Source organism: Helianthus annuus, chromosome 11 (assembly GCF_002127325.2).
Source record: "Helianthus annuus cultivar XRQ/B chromosome 11, HanXRQr2.0-SUNRISE, whole genome shotgun sequence".
Lineage (NCBI taxonomy): Eukaryota > Viridiplantae > Streptophyta > Magnoliopsida > Asterales > Asteraceae > Helianthus > Helianthus annuus.
The window spans coordinates 169,218,814-169,234,741 of record NC_035443.2 but is presented as its reverse complement, the minus strand read 5'-3'; the positions used below and the strand labels follow the sequence as shown (position 1 = coordinate 169,234,741).

The following is a 15,928-nucleotide window of genomic DNA, read 5'->3' as shown; positions in this document are numbered from 1 at the left end:
CCCACCACCCTCTACTCGACAACTTGGTGTCACTGTTACCCCTTCGTTAAAAAAACACTAACTAAGTTAGATTTTTAATCCTACGTGGCAAAAGAGTTGTGACCTGGCATGCCTACGTGGACTCACCCCTTACAACTCATTTATACTTGATCAAAAGTCAAAACTTTCTGTAGTTCTGTATCCTCTTCTACGCCGCTAAACCCCAATCCTCCAATCCTTCATCAATGGCGGCGATTCCACCATCCATTGACGCCACCGTGGATGAGGTAATACAGTCCTTTATAAAACCTACTCTCTCTAACTCTCATTCTCTCTCTACCTTGATGGAGACGGCAACGACAACATCCCTCCACCTGCAACTCCAGCTGCCACAGGGCACCACCGCCACCAGTCCCCAGCTGTGGTATTTTTTTTTTGTGTTGAATGGAGCTTTTAACCTTCTGTCTTATCATATAGATCTGACTCAATTTTTGGGGCTTCTTTTGGATTGAGAAGAATCATTTAATTGGGATTTAGATGTGAAGGATGGAGGATTTTCAATGGTGACGGTTACAAGTGTGAAGGTTGGAGGTTGTTGCAGCGGCTCGAGGTGGGAGTGGTCGTCGGAGGTTGTTGCAGATCAATCGGAGATTTGAATTGATTGAAATCTGAGTATTTTGTTCATAACTCATCACACCTATAGATTTGAATTGAATTACAAATTATTTGAGCATCATGTTTGAGTTCAGATCTGAAATGATTCTTGTTTGATTGAGAGAACATTTGACGAAAAAAATCAGATCTGAACTAGAGTTGTAGAAAATCGTGTGTCATTGTTTTGATAATCTGTTTCCGACAGTTCAGAAGTATTTCGATTATTTGTTGATATGTTTAAACAAGTTTTGATATAACCGGATACATTTCGATTCGATTTCAGTTTGTTCATAGATTGTTTGATGTACTAAAAAGAATCAAAACTTTGAATCATTTTCGAAACATCATGAACCAAACATCATTTCAGATCTGAATTCAGTTGAAAAAGAAGTAGATTTGCAGTTTGTGAATCGAAAAAGACGAAGTGAAGGAATATGTGTTTGTGTTGAATTACAGAGATGTTAAGGGGGTGAGTCCACGTAGGTTGTCCACCTCATCATCCCCATGACACGTAGGATTAAAAACCTAATTGAGTTATCATCTGCATGCCACGTATGCTTCCAAGTCATCATCTGCATGCCACATAGGCTTAAAAAACTAACCCAGTTAGTGTTTTTTTAACGAATGGATGACAGTGACACCAAGTTGTCGAGTAGAAGGTGGTGGGAGTCAACTTGAAAGTTGGGCGTGGTATTGGCCAATTTTGCATAGTTTAGGGTGATAGAGTCCATTTCCTAAAAAAAAATATAATTATATGTCTTAGGAACTTTACGTTAATTAGCCTCTACACTATGTTACATTCATACTTCTTTGATATCGTCCTTAATCGATATTTGTTACTCTGTTACACATTTGCTCACTGACTGGACGTAGAGTCCAAAGCATGATAAATCATGATCGATTGATCGTTCATTTTGTGAAGAGTGTGGCATTTTGTGTGTAAATCTTGTCTTATTTTTTGTATGGAAAATGTAATGTGTTTCGTACTTTTTTAGTTCTTTGTCCCACATGTCATTGCACACCTAAGGGTATGGCGGTATGGGGTACGTCCCCCATGCCGTCGAGGACCGGCGCCGCCAGCACACCATCCCGCCCCCCACCGTCCTCGTCTTCGACGTCCTCTGCTCGACGTTGGGGACGATCCTCCCATTTCACAAGAAGACAAAAACTATTCCCTCTCCCTCTCACGCACCCCTATACATACAATATATACTTACACATTTTAGGTCCATCCTCCCATTTCCACACCTTCATCCTCTTAGCCCCATCCTGATACCCATCCTACGTGGCGGACCATCCTCCAAGGGAGGACCATCACCATACCGTGTAGCCTAATAATTTTTTTTTCAAATTAATAAATGCGACAATTGATGTAAATTAAATACCTTATGTTACATGTCATACTCTACTTGCTAGTTATTCTTTTTTTGAAAACAGAGGCGATTTTATAAAAAGAGCCCAAGCAAGAGGCTTCAGGCAAGTACAATACAGCAGCAAAGAAAAAGAAACAGTACAAAAGAAAAAGAACAAAATCGTTCAACAGTGAACCAAAAATTACAGCACAATTTTTTTTTACCAGGCTACTTTGAACTCGCACCAGGTTTTCCAATCAATCTTTAAGTTCTTTGACCTCGAATTCATCCAAAGGAAAGACAAAGCCTTTATTTCGCCCATTATCTTCTGCACATGACTTGCTAGTTATTCAAAAATAAAGTTATGGGTTAACCCAGAATCTATCAAAATATGTGGATATTTGTACCCATTTGTCCTGTTATTTTTCATGATTAAGAGGGAATAACTGAGATGGCATGAATTTATATATGGGCCTCTTCATAATCACTTTCTTCCATAATTATAAACTCCTCTTCTTCACCCTTCATCAATTGCAATATGTGGAGGTCTCAAGTTCGAGTTTAGGTGATAAAGGTTTCTCAGACTACATGGTATGGTGATGGACCATCCTTGGAGGATGATCCGCCACGTAGGCGCCACACCATAGTCCTCCCAAGGATGGATCATCCTCCAAAACTAGGGGGCATGGGAGGATGGTCCTAGTCATCATCCTCCACCACTTTTATATTTTTTTTTTTAAATCTCCATCTTTTTTTAAACATTTAACAAATAAAGTAATAAAATATTTTAATTAATATTATAAAACATTACATAAACATAAAAAAAAATTAAACTTAAAAAAAATAAACTAAAAAAAACATAAACTTAAAAACCTAAAGTTAAAAAAAAAACGTACAAATATCCTAACATACTAAAATAAGCTACTAGTCGTCGTCTTCCATGTGGTGGGCGGGTTCGTTTTCAGCGTTGTTCCAAATATGCTCCACCAAGTCCGCTTGTAGGTTGTGATGTGTGAACTCGTTACGTAGAGCGAAGGCGTTCAAATCTTGTTCTTCCTCACTAACTGGAACAGAATTTCCAGTAGACGCGTTTTCGTCGTAATCGCATATCGCTCTCCCTTCGTCTTCAATGATCATGTTATGAAGGATGATACAAGCGTACATAATGTGTCGTAACCTCCTTGGTGTTTGCGAACGTGCTGGAATAGAAATGATGTGCCATTTTTTTTGTAGAACACCAAAAGCCCGTTCAATATTTTTTCTTGCGCCCTCCTGAAACTTTGCAAATTTTTTCCGTTTGTCGTCGGTCGGGTGCGGGACAGTTTTAACAATTGTCGAGTACGTTGGGTATATCCCATCGGCTAGGTAGTAACCTCGCCTGTACTCCACCCCTGAAACCGTAAAGCTTGTGTCTGGACCTGTACCCGCCACTACATCATCAAAAATCTGGGACTGGTATATGATGTTGAGGTCGTTGAGTGAACCGGGTAGACCAAAAAAAGCATGCCATATCCAGAGATCCTGTGACGCAACAGCCTCTAAAATGATAGTCGGATGTCCCTGATCTCCCCTAGTATACTGACCTTGCCATGCAACCGGGCAACTCTGCCACTGCCAGTGCATGCAATCAATGCTCCCGAGCATTCCTGGGAAACCATGTCTCTGTTCGTGTGCCTGATATAATTTTTGTACGTCGCTTGCGTTCGGTTTCCGCAGGTATCGCTTGCTATACAATTTGACAACCCATTGGCAAAACTTGTACAAACAACGACGTGCGGTTCTGTCAGACATCCTAATGTACTCGTCTAATGCATCTGGTGCGTAACCGTACGCAAGTTGGCGAATGGCCGACGTACATTTTTGTAAATTGCTGAACCCCCTTTGCCCTCTAGCATCGTTTCGCAATGTAAAAAACGGATCAGACTGTGCCATGTCGCCTGCAATACGTAAGAACAGTTGACGACTCATGCGGAAACGACGTCGAAAAATCTCGGCTGGGTACACGGGTTCGTCGGCAAAATAATCAGCAACTAGTTTATCGTGGCCGGCTATAAATTTAGAACAAAAAATAAATGAAACTAATTAAAACATACATTTTAAAACATACAAAAAAAACATACATTTTAAAACATACAAAAAAAATTAAAATACCTTCTTGGTCTCGATTATATTTTGCTCGTCTGGTTAGCGGTTGGGACGACCCTTCAGCGGCCGACATGAACACTTGAGCCGCGTTCATAATCATGTTGTGCATAATAACATCCTCTTCCGAAGATGATGAATACCACTCGGACGAAGACGATGAAGACATTGATGAAATTGAGGAAATTGAAGAAACGGGTGAAGCCATGATAATTTTTTAGCGAGAAATGGTGTGGAAGCGGGTAAAAAATGATGCAAAATATGAAGACTTTTTATAAAAAGAAATGAGTGGTTTATAAAATGTGAGAGAGATGGGGTGGTAGTGGGTGAAAAGTGGTGAAAATAGGGGTTAAGGGTGTGAGTATTTATAAAAATGGTATTGAAATGGGTGTTTATTTGAAAACTAGCCGTTATTTTTTTTTTTATTAATATTTCAAACGGTCATATGGAGGGGCCCACAACATTTTGCTTCGTCGAGAACGTCCGAAAAGGGACGCTGAGGACGGCGACGTATGGGGGCGGCACGGTGTTTGGACCGTCGCCGACCCGCGACGGGCCGGGGCCGACCCCCATACCGTATAGCCTCATTGAGAAATTTAAATTGGAGATCTATTGTGCGAGGAGGCTCTCTAGCGCGGTCGCGTGGACCCAGTTAAGATAACTTATGCTAGACCTCCCAAGATTCGAGAATAATTCACACCTTTCAAAAAAATTACAATAACAAATAATTGTTTGCTCTTGTCACTTGATACAAAGTTATATGAACACCAAAAACACTCTCATTTGTCTCTTTTTATGACCCAACTCCTTTCTCGTTAATCATGTAGAAGTGTTGAGCATTCTTTGTATTAGGCATGCCATTCTCATTTCAATAATTGTAGTTATTTTGTAAGAGCTCCTAGTACTTCCATTACGTGACAAGACATCTAATGTGACAACCCGTACTTTCCGAGATTAACGTCGTTCACTTTTTCGATTATTTATTTACGTTTCGTTTACGTTTTTTTATTTTTTACTTTTCACATCGTACAAAAAATCTCAAACGTGAATAACTATATTGTACAAAAAAGTTGTTTTTGATAAAAAAAAAAAACACAAAACAAAACAAGACCGGGACAATTTTGACAATTTACTCTATATTATCCAACCAAAACAATTGATATATTAACTTATATTGATATTACCAACTTACTTAAAATACAAAGTCGGTGGCAAAGGCCACCGACAATGCATATGATATTTCCCTTTTTCACATTTTGGCCCCTTCTTTTAGTTTTGTTAAATTACGTTTTGAGTCTATTTCGATATTTCCTCTTTTCACCTATACTTTGAGTAAAATACATTTTGGCCCCTTACTTTTAGTTTTGTTAAATTGCGTTTTGAGTCCCTTGCCTTTCCAAGTTAAACTTCAATTTTTCACCCATACTTTGAGTAAAATACATTTTGGCCCTTTGCTTTTAGTTTTGTTAAATTGTGATTTGAGTCCATTTCCTTTCCAAGTTAAACTTCAATTACATTGCGACATTAGACCATTGAGGTTTAATCTCAAAAGTTTATAATGTTTCAACTTTATCGTTGTACCGTATATATATACATTTTTAGCGTATTGTTTTCTTTAATTATTTTCGTTCGCTAATTTCTTTTTTAAAAAACTAAACGTTTGGATTCAACCATATATTGAGTTGAACCGAATACGTCAAGATATGCGCTTTCATATAGTTTGCGCATGACATAACGCTTGGACTAATATGTTTGCAACGTGCCAACGACGCATCGCTCGCGGGTTGTATTATGAATATTAAAATTTATGTGTCGGTATAAATTCAAGTTGGTATACGTTTCGATGTAAACTTTTTTGGGGAACAAGTCAGGTCAAATATATTTTGTTTTTTTATTGTTTTATGTACGTTTCCAAGTCTACATTTCGACCCTACCGCAACACGCTAAGGGTGTAATTTCTTCCGTTGATATGAATATCACTTTTGATTACATGTGTTAGTTTTCCCTTGATACACCATTTATGCTTTTTTTACGTTTCCTATGTACGAGTCGGATCTCATATAAATACGATATACTTTACATTTTTATCCAGCTACAATGCTATTGAGTTAAATTGGATACGTCAAAATGTGCGTTTTCGTATGTTTAACGCATTACGTAACGTTTTAACTAATCTATTCGATGTTTGCAATGTACTCGCACCGCAACGCGCGCGGGTTTCCCACCGACTTTGCCTCCCTGCCCCTGTACTTTCACGATGTTGCAATTTTAGCCCCTTGACTTTGGTATCTTCAAAGTTTTATAAAATGACAAATTTAGTCCCTACACCTTCTACTTTGAATTTCCAAAACCACAACCTCATCTTTCAAAATTTGCCAGCACCAACCATCTACTTTGGTTTTCCACCATCACCCCCTTACCTCTTACACAGTTACGCCACCAACCCTCTTCTTTTACATTTCCACCAACACCCCTTCATCTTTTACACAATTCCGTCACCACCCCTATACTTTTACACTTTGTCTTTTTTAGACTTTGCCTTTTTACCCCTTGCACTATTACTCCATTTTTACACCCGCCCAACTTTAAAAAAATTGCAATTGTAACCCCTAGGCTACAACTCCTACTTTTGCAAATGCCAATGCATTGTGTTTTACGAATTGTCTTTGGCATTGTGTTACCTTTGTGATTTACATTTTTTTTTGTAATTACCTTTAACGCACTGCGTTTTATGAATCGTGTTTTATCTTACTATATGTTTTCACTCGTCGCGCGCCGCCGTAACGCTCCGCAGGCAAAATCCTAGTTTTTAAAACACCACAACCAAAACGATTGATATTTTTAAAACACCAAATTGACGCACATTGTCATCGTCTTCTTCGTCTCTTTCTCCATTACAACACCGACAATTGATTATCATTTATTAATCAATCAACTAATCACAATTAATGATCTACCTTCTTGATATCATCTAGTGTTTCCCCCTATTTCTACCCACTTAGGCACACCAAATCCTCAAATCTCATTCAATAATCGCACCTTATGTGTTTCCTCATCACCATATAATTTGGGTATTTTCACAACAATGAATAAGAACCAAAGAGTTTTGATCTACTTACATTCAATCTGTTACAAACTCTGAGTTGACTGAAGTCAAAATGAAGAGGTCAATTCATCCGATATTCACCCTTTTGTTTCTGGGTATATTCGCCGTCACACTCTGCTTCCGAATCATGTTTTCCGGCACCATTTCCGCCGGTTTTCAACACCCGGTTCACCGGAACAACCCACCGGTGTTCAACGACACGTTATTACGGTTTGCAGCAGTTGATTTGGGTGAAAATTCGTTCAGGCAAAACGTCGAACAGTTGGTGGGTGGTGATTTCAGAGGGTTAACTAGCGGTCGCCAGCGCTCGTCCTTGTGGGCAGGACGATACCGTATTGATTTCCGAGATAATTCACCGAAGTTTCACCGGATTTGGTTGGATTTCCGGCGGTATTTGCAGACATGGTGGCGAAACCACCGGTTTGAGCCTGATGTAATGGCAGATTTGGTAAATATTGTAAAGATTTTGAAAACAGGTGTAAATGGAAGCGATTCGGGTTCGAATTCGAAGTTTAAGACATGTGCTGTGGTGGGAAATAGTGGGATTTTGTTAAAATCTGATCTTGGTAGTGTGATTGATGATCATGAGTTTGTGATCAGATTAAACAACGCGAGAACGAGCGGGTACGAACGCAACGTGGGTTCAAAAACGAGCCTTTCGTTCGTGAACAGCAACATTCTGCACACGTGTGCGCGGCGAGAGAGATGTTTTTGTCACCCGTATGGTGAAAAAGTGCCTATCATGATGTACATGTGTCAAATGATGCATTTTCTTGATTACGTTGTGTGCGGTGAATCACACAAGGCGCGGCTGTTGGTCACTGACCCGCGGTTTGACATCTTGTGTGCGCGGATTGTGAAGTATTATTCGGTTTCGAGGTTTGTGAAGGAGACTGGGAAGCCATTGGAAGCGTGGGCGGGTTCACACGACGGTTCTAGTTTTCATTATTCTTCGGGTATGCAGGCGGTCATGCTTGCATTGGGGATTTGTGAAAAAGTTAGTATTTTCGGGTTTGGGAAGTCAGATTCGGCTAAGCATCATTACCATACGAATCAAAAAGTCGAGCTTCATTTGCACGATTATGAAGCGGAATATGATTTGTATCGTGATCTTGTGGAGTCGCCTAAGGCGATACCGTTTATCTCGGATAAGTTCAAGTTCCCTCCTGTTGTTATGCATAGATGACACGGTTTATATTGTTTATATACATGTTGGTGATAGTTAAAGAATGGTAAAGGAATATAGAATGTTGGAATATTGAGTTTGAAGAAACTCATGTTTCTTGTTGAAGACATTTGTTTAGGGATTATGTTTTAAGTGTTCTTGATCTGGCCACTAGTGTTCTTATTTATCTTTTAAGAATTTGTGTACATCCATTTTATATTCTCATCTTGATAATATTTTCATCTTGAGATTCATGAAGATAATAAACAAAATAAACAAGAAACATTGGATCTCATTAACCAGAATATTAATATATTTATTTTTCTTTTTTGTATATATTTATACATTGCTGTCTTTGTTTCACACGTTTTTAACTAGCATATCTACTATGTTCGTGTCGTGTATCATCATAAATCATAATGTCTTGGAATGTACAAATGTGGTCCATTTATGTTTCTTTTTTATACGTGTCGAGCGTCTACTTTATTCGTGAATCTAATTTACTTTTTTTTAAGAAATCAAGTTTGTACATTATTAAAAACTATAAATTAGGAACATATTTGGGCATATAAGTATTGTAATCAAATCTATTTGACCTTTTATTTTTTTAATGAATCAAGTTTGTACAACAACAAACTATAAATTAGGAACATATTTGGGTAAATCCCACATCGGCCGTTATCAGGAGAGATTCCGGGTTCATAAGCAATCTAATGCCTCTTATATCACCAAAGCGTCCTTTGTAGGTTGTGAAACACATAAAAACTCCACAGTTAAGTGTGCTCAGATGGGAGTAGTACTAGGATGTGTGACCTCCCGGAAAGTCTTCACCGGAGCAACAAAAAACAAATCCGTGAGTTCTTGGATGGGCAATCCATCGGGGGCAAAGCGGAATCTTGTCAAACCACTGTTTGGGTATACCCAAAAACTGATTATCCTTGTGATTTTTCTGGATTGGATCAAGTGGGTGTGTAAATGAGTGAAGCTCGATTACGCTCGAGCTCGTTTAACTTAGAGCTTGAGCTCAACACATTTCAAGATCTATGTCTAAAAGGCTAACTCAGCTCGAGTATTTATTATCTGTTTATTTATCTTTTGAGTAGTATTTGACATGTAGCGTAGAGTTACAGTCGTAAGGGTAGGCGGTATGGTTTGTTTGAGTTATGGTGTTTGAGTTTTCTCTACCCAATGATATAAAGCCATGTCAACTCCTCCCTTCACTCTCCATTTTCTACTCAAACACTAGGTATAGTTCACACACCCACTCAATTAAAAAATAAAAAATTTTGATTGGTTCTTCTCTCCTCTCTCCTCTCTCTCTCTCTCTCCTCCATCACTCCTTCTCCACCTTCGGTGAATAGTCACCGATTTTTTTCCCTCTCTCCTACTCAAACACCCTAACTCAAACACCTGGTGTGGTTCACCGATCGGTGAATGCTATCCCCGAGCAAGGTCCCCGCAACCACACCGCCCGCCCTAAGTCATTTGAATCACAAACACAGTAAATAAACAAGTAAAATTGAACAAGTTAGATTGAGTGGGAGTGTTCGAAAAGTTTTCGTGTTTGTTTCTACCCTCATTCGATTTGGGACAAGAATTATGTTCTCTCTTGGCCAATGGATCTTGAAGAAGAATTAGGCTCTTGATGAACATGAGTTGTGGGGTCTATTATCAGAGTTTATATACTACTAACTAGAGGCCAAATTTGAGGGGTGTACCGTCACCCTCATTTTAAATTCAAGGTCTAAACCAAACCAGATAGAAGGTATTGTATAGTCACAATCCTGTTAACTTTATCTGCCGGTATATGTAAATCTTGATTGCTAGTACAACTTTGTTCATGGACAATTTTCACACATCAAAAAGTTGATATTAACATTACATCTCACCAAACCAACCTTTTTTGGTCCACAACATAATTTTTAAAAATATATATGAAAAATAACTTTGATTTAATAAAGTTTATAAGTACTTAATAACCTATTAGTTACAAATTTTTTTCAACTGAAAAATAAGACACCTTGATAAAAATAATATTTTAGACATATTAGAGCAATTTTAAGAGTCCAGCCACGTGCAAACATGGAAGAGAAAGTGATGAGGAAAGACAACATTGTGAAGAAGAGAGACTGAGAGAGTAATTGTGAAATTCATGAAAACGGATGGGACCAGGTGAGGTGAGGATTAGGGAATAGAAATAATATATATATATATATATATATATATATATATATATATATAAAAACATGATAAATAAGGGCTTATGTGTTATGTTATAAGGACTTGGGAAATGATGTGGCATCACCATAGGGCTTCTAAATCTAAGTTTTGGCTCCAAAAATTCGGGTCAATTTTTTCTTCATTTGGGTAAACACGGGATCCGGATTTTGACCCATGTATATATTGTTCTAAAATTCTAAATTTCCTTATTCTTTTCATTCAAGAACCCTGACAGAACTCTATTCTCTCGATCTTCCCTCTCAAAACCCTAGGGCCGCCTACGTATTTTGTTCAGTTGAAGGGTTTTTGGTTCAGATTTGTTCATCAGTTTGATGTTAAATTCGAATTTGATCTTACAACCATCTTCGTCTTTGTCATTTTCTTTTGTTCTGATTACGATTTTCTTATGAATCCATTTACAATTACCACTATGGAGATTTACACCATTAAAGCTTCAAGGGTTTTTCATTTTTCCACAAGTTACACCATTAAAGCTTCCGTCTTTTATCACTCTAGGGTTTTATGCTCATCGCTTCTTCCAATTTCTCACCTTTGTATTCAGAATTTGAGATCCAGTTCAATAGTATGTATATTCTTTCGATTCGTTCACTTTAGGGCTTAATTCAATTTCTTTGATTTTTTTATTGGTTTGAATTTGTTTTATGCATGAGGTTGTTTTTTGAGCTTTTAGTAATATTATTAGTATTAATATTAGTTGTTAAAGAAAGTCAGACTTGAGCTTTAATAGAGTTTTGGTGTTGATCTGAGTGGAAATTGTGGGTTTAGGTTCATTTAGTTTAGAAGTGGGAAAGTGAATGTCTGGTTCAGGGATGGATTTTGGCCCGGAGAGCGGTGGCGCTGGCATAATTTTAACGCCGGCACGGTTTGTGTGGCCATATGGGTGAAGGAGTGTGTACTTAAGTGGCTCTTTTACAGGGTGAGTTTTAGTGATTATGTTTGTTTTTAAGGTTACACGCCAAGTGTTTGTGATATTGCCTGAATGAATGGATTGAAATATTGGTTGATTGGTGGTCAATTGCAGCAGTTTTGAGTTATTTATGTTTGAATTTGTTTGAAATAAATCTCAGGTTCAATAATAAGAAACTGAATAACCCAATTTAAGTAGAATTATATGCTCTTTACTTTTGTGAGTATGATTTTAAACATTCTTACACATTTACAGGATAAGTAAGAGAACGCTTCCAACAAGGTTTGGGAAGCATAGAGGATTTGCTTTTGTCGAGTATGTAAACCAAACAAGAGACGAAAAACGCCCTTCAAGCTCTCTCTATCAAACACTAATTTTTATGGACACAATCCGGTACGTTGTTTTCGTGAAAATATTTAATTAAATTACCAATTTGGGTTCTTAGGTGTCCATCTAACGGTTTTAACAACTTTTTTTTGTCAATAGAATACTAATGTGGGCTTGGAAGGTCTCATTTCAATCTTTTTTAGGCCTTTTTTATACACATATTATGGCAAATATCAATTGGGTATCAAAATATATTTGTTCGAGGGTTATCAAAAAAAATTTTAAAAGACCATTTAAATATAAAAAATTGAGTTTAGTCCCTTAATCTAGATTCAATACAACACGGATTTAAAAAGAATATTGGTATGGATCATGAAGGCCTAACCGGAGATATCACCATATCGATTATTGTGTTGAGTATTTAAGAGATATTTTACTTTTTAGGAAATGGTGAAGGCTCGATCAAGAATAATGGTATACGAAGGAGGAGTGTTGTAGGTGAAAACATCTTTGGTTTTAAAAAGTGCGCATATGGCCCAAAGTGCAAGCCGTTAACCCCCCTGGGCGAATGTTTTCCTATGTAATCCATCATGCTTGATTACATATTTGCGCGGGCTATTTTAAAATTTGTTTACACATGTTACTATTTGAAACATGATGAAGTACAAGTGTATGGGTTAGGGACTCTACCAGTTTTTATTTTTTGAATTAAGGGTTTATTAGTTGTGTCATGATTGTTTTGTTTAAGGTCCCCAGATTTAAGTCGTTTTGCTAATATCACCATATTATTCTTGATGAGTGGGTTGGGTAACAGGTCATATTTTAGTATGGTCCAGCTCAACCAGCAAACACTTTCTAGATTTTTTTTATAAATATTATGTCCTCATCTTCGTATTATGGACTGTAGTGGCTGCCATTTGAAGGTTAACTGGAAGTTTATATGTGCAATTAATTAAGTTTTAATTGTTGTTAGCTTCTTGATGACGTAGTATACCGGAATAGTGATTTTTTTGCCACTTGGCGGTTTGTTATTGGTGGCTTTTTCCCCATTTATCTGATCTTGGTATTGTTTGTGGTTTGTTATTCGTGGCTTTTTTTTTATAAATATTGGTGGATTTTTTTAAATGATTTTGCCAGTAGAGTTTTATATATATTATCTTGGCACTAAATTGGAAGGCAAGAAAACGCATGCCCTTTTTCTGCTTTTTGAGTCGATAAGTGTAGAGGGTTTGATTTCTTCGATAGATTAAAGAGTTTACTCGAAGCCGAATGCCCTGGCATTGTTTCTTGTGCTGATATTGTTTGCTCTTGCTGCTAGAGACTCCATCGTTGTCACCGTAAGAATTCATATTTCATTACCATAAATCTGACCCTAATACAAACATACTGATTTCTTTCGGTTTTATTAAAGGGTGGCCCTTCTTGGAAAGTACCAACGGGCCGAAGAGACGGGGTGATATCAGTTGCATCAGAGTCGTTAGCCGAAATCCCCGCTCCATTCGACAACATCACCACCCTCATACAAAACTTTGCCAATAAAAGTCTTGATATAAAGGATCTTATTTTGCTTTCAGGTTAGTTATATTACAATACAAGATGTTTGATGCATTTTGTTTGACTAAATTATATGCCTTTTATATGAATCAACTTAATGATAAGTAAACGAGTCAAAATTGTCACCAGAACTGATACGAAGTTTACTATATTTTGATGTTATTTTAGGTTCTCACACTATTGGAATCTCGCTTTATACCTCATTTTCAAACCGTCCATACAATTTGACGGGTGTGGGAGATCAAGACCCGACACTCGATAGTGAAAACGCTGCCAATCTTAAATCAAGAAAATGCAGGACACAAAACGACAATACAACAATAGTTGAGATGGATCCTGGGAGCCGTACCACTTTCGATCTTAGCTACTACTCGCTATTGCTAAAGCGTAGGGGATTGTTCGAGTCTGATTCGGCTCTGACTAGGGACTCGAACACGTTGGCATTAATAAACCAACTCCTTCAAGGATCACTTCAGAATTTCTTAAGTGAGTTTGCAATGCCCATGGAGAAAATGGGTCGGATTGACGTGAAAACGGGTACCTCTGGTGAAATCCGAAAGAATTGTGCTGTTGCAAACAGCTAAGTGTGTAGTCCTTTGATGTTTTATTTATTTTGATTAGTTCTTATTTATGTTTGTTGGGGTGTTTTTATTTTCTATCTATCAGTTAGAGACGCGTGGCCAGATACGTTAACATTATCGATTTTAATATTTCAGGTACACAACCTTTTGAATTCTGCTCATTATCACTAAGCTGGCTTTCAATTACTATTTAGAGGTTCTGTACTCCCATATTCTTAAGATCTGGTCTAACTGGACAAATTTTATATTCTGTGATGACGGTTGTAAACTATTATTGCAGATAAAGCCACTTGTGGGTCCTACAAAAGCTATCATGCGTGTTCATATCAGAACTTACGCATGGCATGAGTTCTTCCCTCAGGGTAATAATGAGAATATTAAATGAATTATGAAAAGTTCAAGACTCAGATATGAGATACCCTTATATTTGTTTTCCGAATTTGGATTGTGCGGTTTTGCAGCAAGGAACAATATTGGTGTGGTGGTTGCACTCTGGGCTCCAATTTTTGTGATTCTCTTCCTTATTTGGTTTATAGTGAAAAGGTGAAAACCAGCAGCGTATACATTTGGGACTCCACAAGTATATCGGATTACGCTTTGCTAATGTTTGGTGGTAATTTAATTCCAAGCAAGAATGGAGATGTCATTGAGATGCTCGATGTGTATCTTCAGTTTTCTGCGTCCAAGAGTGTGTTGGGATTGATAAAGGTACGTTTTTGCGTTAGATATGGTGATATGGGTGGGATGAGTAACGGGTAAAAATTGTTCGGGGTCAAAATGGGTGATTTTCCATACAGGTATGGTTCGAGTTTGATTGGTCTAAATTCTAAAACACTTTCTTTTTTGCAGATTTGCTAGCTTCCATTGAGGTTCTTACCATCTATTGTCCAAATAATCTTCTGGGGATCACACAAATTACTCAAGTTTTTCAAGATACTGACATTGGTTAATCAAGATAATGACAAAACTGCACTTCAGGTATATGTTTTTATCTAAATGTGATGCTATAATATAAAGAGTACAAAAATCTTGATGCACCAGTTTGGTTTGTTTAAACTGTAACCTGATACTTGATCGTTTCTTATTAGCCTTGTGAAAGACTTATAAATATAATTTAGGCGATATTGAATCTCAACTTTATCGCCCGGCTTTTGATTTGATCATAATATTAATTATGCTTAATCCGCCAATTCGCAATTACCGGATTTGTGAAGGTGAGAAACTTTCAGGTGTTCTTGTAACAAGAATCTTTGATTTCAAATTAACAAAAATCTTTGTTTCCATTCAGACAATTGCTTCTTTGAAGAAAGGTGCATATATTTTGAAGTACGATCGAAGAGGATAGCCTAAACTTTGTCCTTTCAGGTACAAAAACTTTGATCTGATTTTCGATCAAGCATCAATGTGGTCATCGGACTATAAGTGCGAAGAAAACGAACAAAAAAACATTCTTTCTTCATGTTTTTTGATAAACTTGGTAGCTTATAACTGTTGTTTGTTACTACGTTTCACCAAAAATGTTAGTTGAACTGTAGCAATGGTTCAAAAAGACGACAAGTGCACCACATGGTGGTTAATGTTATGTTGAGAAATTTTCATATATTGTCATAACAGATTTCTATTTTTTTTTGGCCGTATCAGTACGTTGTTATTTGACCCATTTGTGTTGGAAGTTGTACCAAATTGAAAGGAATTGTGAATTATAAATTAAAGAACTTAGTTTAGATGTTGAACTAAAGTGAAGTGAAGGCACCAGTACATATCTCATGAAATTGATACGTAAAGTGGGAAGTGATTGAATATATTGTGTGGAATTGACTTGGACATGTTAGAAATGATGAGATGGGTCGAACTTTACAGATGGCGTTGCTTACACCATGTCTTCAAAAGTGTGGGTTTTTTTTTGCATTACTTTTATTG

At 37.4% G+C, this 15,928-nt stretch overlaps 1 protein-coding gene and 1 pseudogene across 1 annotated transcript; both read left to right on the top strand.

Moving 5' to 3' along the window:
- The first annotated feature begins 6,985 nt into the window (after positions 1-6,985).
- On the top strand, positions 6,986-8,604 carry LOC110891033 (beta-1,6-galactosyltransferase GALT29A). Its single transcript, XM_022138696.2, has one exon. It carries the CDS (start codon positions 7,286-7,288, stop codon positions 8,417-8,419), a length of 1,134 nt encoding a protein of 377 aa, XP_021994388.1. The 5' UTR covers positions 6,986-7,285; the 3' UTR covers positions 8,420-8,604.
- Positions 8,605-11,433: 2,829 nt separating this feature from the next.
- On the top strand, positions 11,434-15,645 carry LOC110888736 (annotated as a pseudogene).
- The last annotated feature ends 283 nt before the right edge of the window (positions 15,646-15,928 follow it).

Bases quoted from the DNA above. Each gene is read 5' to 3' on its own strand.
- LOC110891033 (XM_022138696.2), top strand. From the start codon at position 7,286: ATGAAGAGGTCAATTCATCCGATATTCACCCTTTTGTTTCTGGGTATA.